Below are 2835 nucleotides of genomic sequence, written 5' to 3' on the forward strand. Positions count from 1 at the left end.
GTCGAGCGGTTCAATCGCACGCTCAAGAACGACATGTGGAAGATGTTTACGCTCAACAGCAATTACAAGTGGGTCGACGAACTGCCGCGTCTCGTGTCAGATTACAACGCGCGCAAGTATCGCACTATCGGTATGCGACCCGCCGACGTAACTCCTGCGATCGCCGAAAGACTCTTGGGCACGGTGTACAGCGCGATAAAGATCGCGGGTGCGGCGAAATTCAAAGTGGGCGATTCAGTACGCGTGAGCAAATACAAGACAATTTTTGAGAAGGGTTACACGCCAAATTGAACCATCGAGGTGTTTACGATCGTTAAAGTGCAGCGTATCAATCCTGTAACCTGTCTACTCGAGGACTATCGCGGAAAATCCATCGCTGAAGCGTTCTACAAGAACGAGTTGCATCGCGCTACACATTCGGACGTGTATCTCGTGGAGAAAGTACTGCGCAGGAAAGGAGACAAGGTGTACGTCAAGTGGCTGGGATTCGATGGATCGCACAATTCATGGATAAATAAAAACAATGTCATTTGAAAAAAAAAGTTTTTTTTTATACATATAATTAATATATCAATATAAATATATAAATGTATAAAATATTTTTATTATTATCCCTTTCATCTTCGTTTGGAGTATATAAAATACATAATTTTTAACCACATATATACAGAGATAGAATAAGTATATATAATACAATATTTAAAAATACATATACACTGTATGAAAATATAAAAATGTTAAAAAACATACATGTAAATTATAATGATAGTAATACATAAAAATAATATTAATACGTATATAAATGTGTAAAATATACATGAAGTATATTAAAATAATACTTAAAAAATGTATAATACAAGAAATGTAAATTACAATGATAGTAATTCATGATAGCAATATATACTACATATAAAACGTACGATACATATATATATATTACAAAGGTATCCGCCAATGCTCCCACGGTAACGTCTCCGTCGAGTCCGGTACGACGTATCGTTTATCATCGTATGGACTCAGAGCGACTTTCGAATCGGAAATCGTGTATACCTCGTGCAGTTTAGATCGTATACACGATTGACGGCGAGTCATTTCTATCTCTTCGTTCAAACAACGCGTGTAAACATCGAAAGTTGTCGTTCGCGCTACGACGTTGCTCTTTACCCCTTTCGCTTTTTTAGTGTCCTTCTTTCCATCTACACGCAAGGCGTACATCTTCGCTCTGAGTCCAACGAATTCGGTCATTATCGTGCCGTTGTTCTCGTCCTTCATCAGACCCGGCACCTTCTTATTCTCGAGAGGCATACCTTACGCGTTGTCAGCCGGATAATCACTCGTGTCGAACCTAGCGATATCGCGTTTCATCGTCTCGTATACATCGCTGCATTCGATGTGGTATATAAGACTGTCTGTGTCAGTATACATGATCTTACATTTATTTTGATACAGCGGTAGCATATACTCGTGATGAAATTCGTACAAGCAGACTTTCGATATGTCCAGGATACACATACCCACGTAAATCGGCTTGTCGAATTTCACCTCGAGTTTACGCAGTTCGACGGCGATCAAATTTTCTGCAAAGACGCCACGACTATGAAAATTCGGTTTCGCGATCATTGCCTCCGCGCCGTACCGTCCCATTTCGTTATCAATTTCACGTCGACGTGATTTCGAACGTTTTCCATAGTTTTACCGAATACCGCGTTGTTCATTAATTTGTATAAATTTTTTTCGAAATAATTTTTAGCGCGCGTTCTAAATTGCGTATTCAGTTCGATGTAATCACGGAGCCAGGCGGATTGAGCGAATTGTAATACTCGATGAATTTTCGTTATGCGAAGGCCGTGACGAGTACATTGCTGCAGGTTGCGATAGAGGATGACGTAACGCTGCTTATCGTACAGCGTCGCGAGCAGTTTATCCTCGCGCTTGCCGGGCGGCTTATCACGCGTCGGGCAAAAAGGTAGATCAGTGTATCGATCGTGCAGATGTTGCGGATACTCGAGATCGATCTCGAAAATGTAACAGGTGGATGAATCCGAAGCGATCGCGCTCACATCGAAATTGGTAGCGTCTTCGACCCATTGAAAGTCGGCATATGGCAATGGTTGACACATCGCCCATCCAAATAGATTGTTAACATCGTAGTACATTAAGTATGACGACGGTTTCGATGGGTCGTACGAACGCATATACTTGTTATTGGCCTGCGCGTATCTACCGGAACATTGACTGAGGCCACCGCGTATACCGCGCTCGATGAACAAGACCATATCAATGTAGTTCAAATTTTACATGCGTGTGTTTTAACATGGCATCCCATGTGAAACCAGGCAATGTATAGTAATGTGCAGGATCAAGACCATAACTCTCTACATAACTTTCGCGGAAATTTTCGAAAATATCAGCCAACAACAAGACATCGGTTTTCAAGTACAGATCGCTGTACTCGCCGAGCGTTCACACAGAGAATCGTTGCCAGACGTTCGCAGCGTGAGCGTAATCCCGGATACGGTATCGCCCGTCAACGAACTGTAAAATGATTCGCGAGGTGGTAAGCGCGTGTCGTCCAATTTTTCAACGCAGTCAACGTACTCGTACGGAAATATACCTTTTCGCGTTAGTAATTCGAATTCTTCGTTGATAAAGTTGAAAATTCGAAACGTACAATTTTTAATTTTTCTTTCTTGAGATACGACGCCAATTTGTCGAGGCTTGCACTGAGAAACTTGTACGAGTCTATGAATCGCAATTTTACACAATTTTTATTAAAATTCTTTTCATTTTTTTCTTTTGTACTGTCAACGTGTTTCGTAAACGATATGTATTTTT

The 2835-nt window shown here is 41.2% G+C and overlaps 1 protein-coding gene across 1 annotated transcript in view; it reads left to right on the forward strand.

Annotated features, from left to right (window-relative positions):
- The window catches only part of LOC108730431 (uncharacterized), a 743-nt gene extending 452 nt beyond the window's left edge, over positions 1 to 291 (forward strand). The window contains exon 2 of the mRNA XM_018460135.1: positions 60 to 291. Within this exon, the coding sequence (XP_018315637.1) occupies positions 60 to 291 (232 nt within the window). The remainder of the gene's footprint in view (positions 1 to 59) is intronic.
- Positions 292 to 2835: the final 2544 nt, after the last annotated feature.

This window comes from Mycetomoellerius zeteki, unplaced genomic scaffold (genome assembly GCF_001594055.1).
Source record: "Mycetomoellerius zeteki isolate Tzet28-1 unplaced genomic scaffold, Tzet1.0 scaffold917, whole genome shotgun sequence".
Taxonomy (NCBI): Eukaryota; Metazoa; Arthropoda; class Insecta; order Hymenoptera; family Formicidae; genus Mycetomoellerius; species Mycetomoellerius zeteki.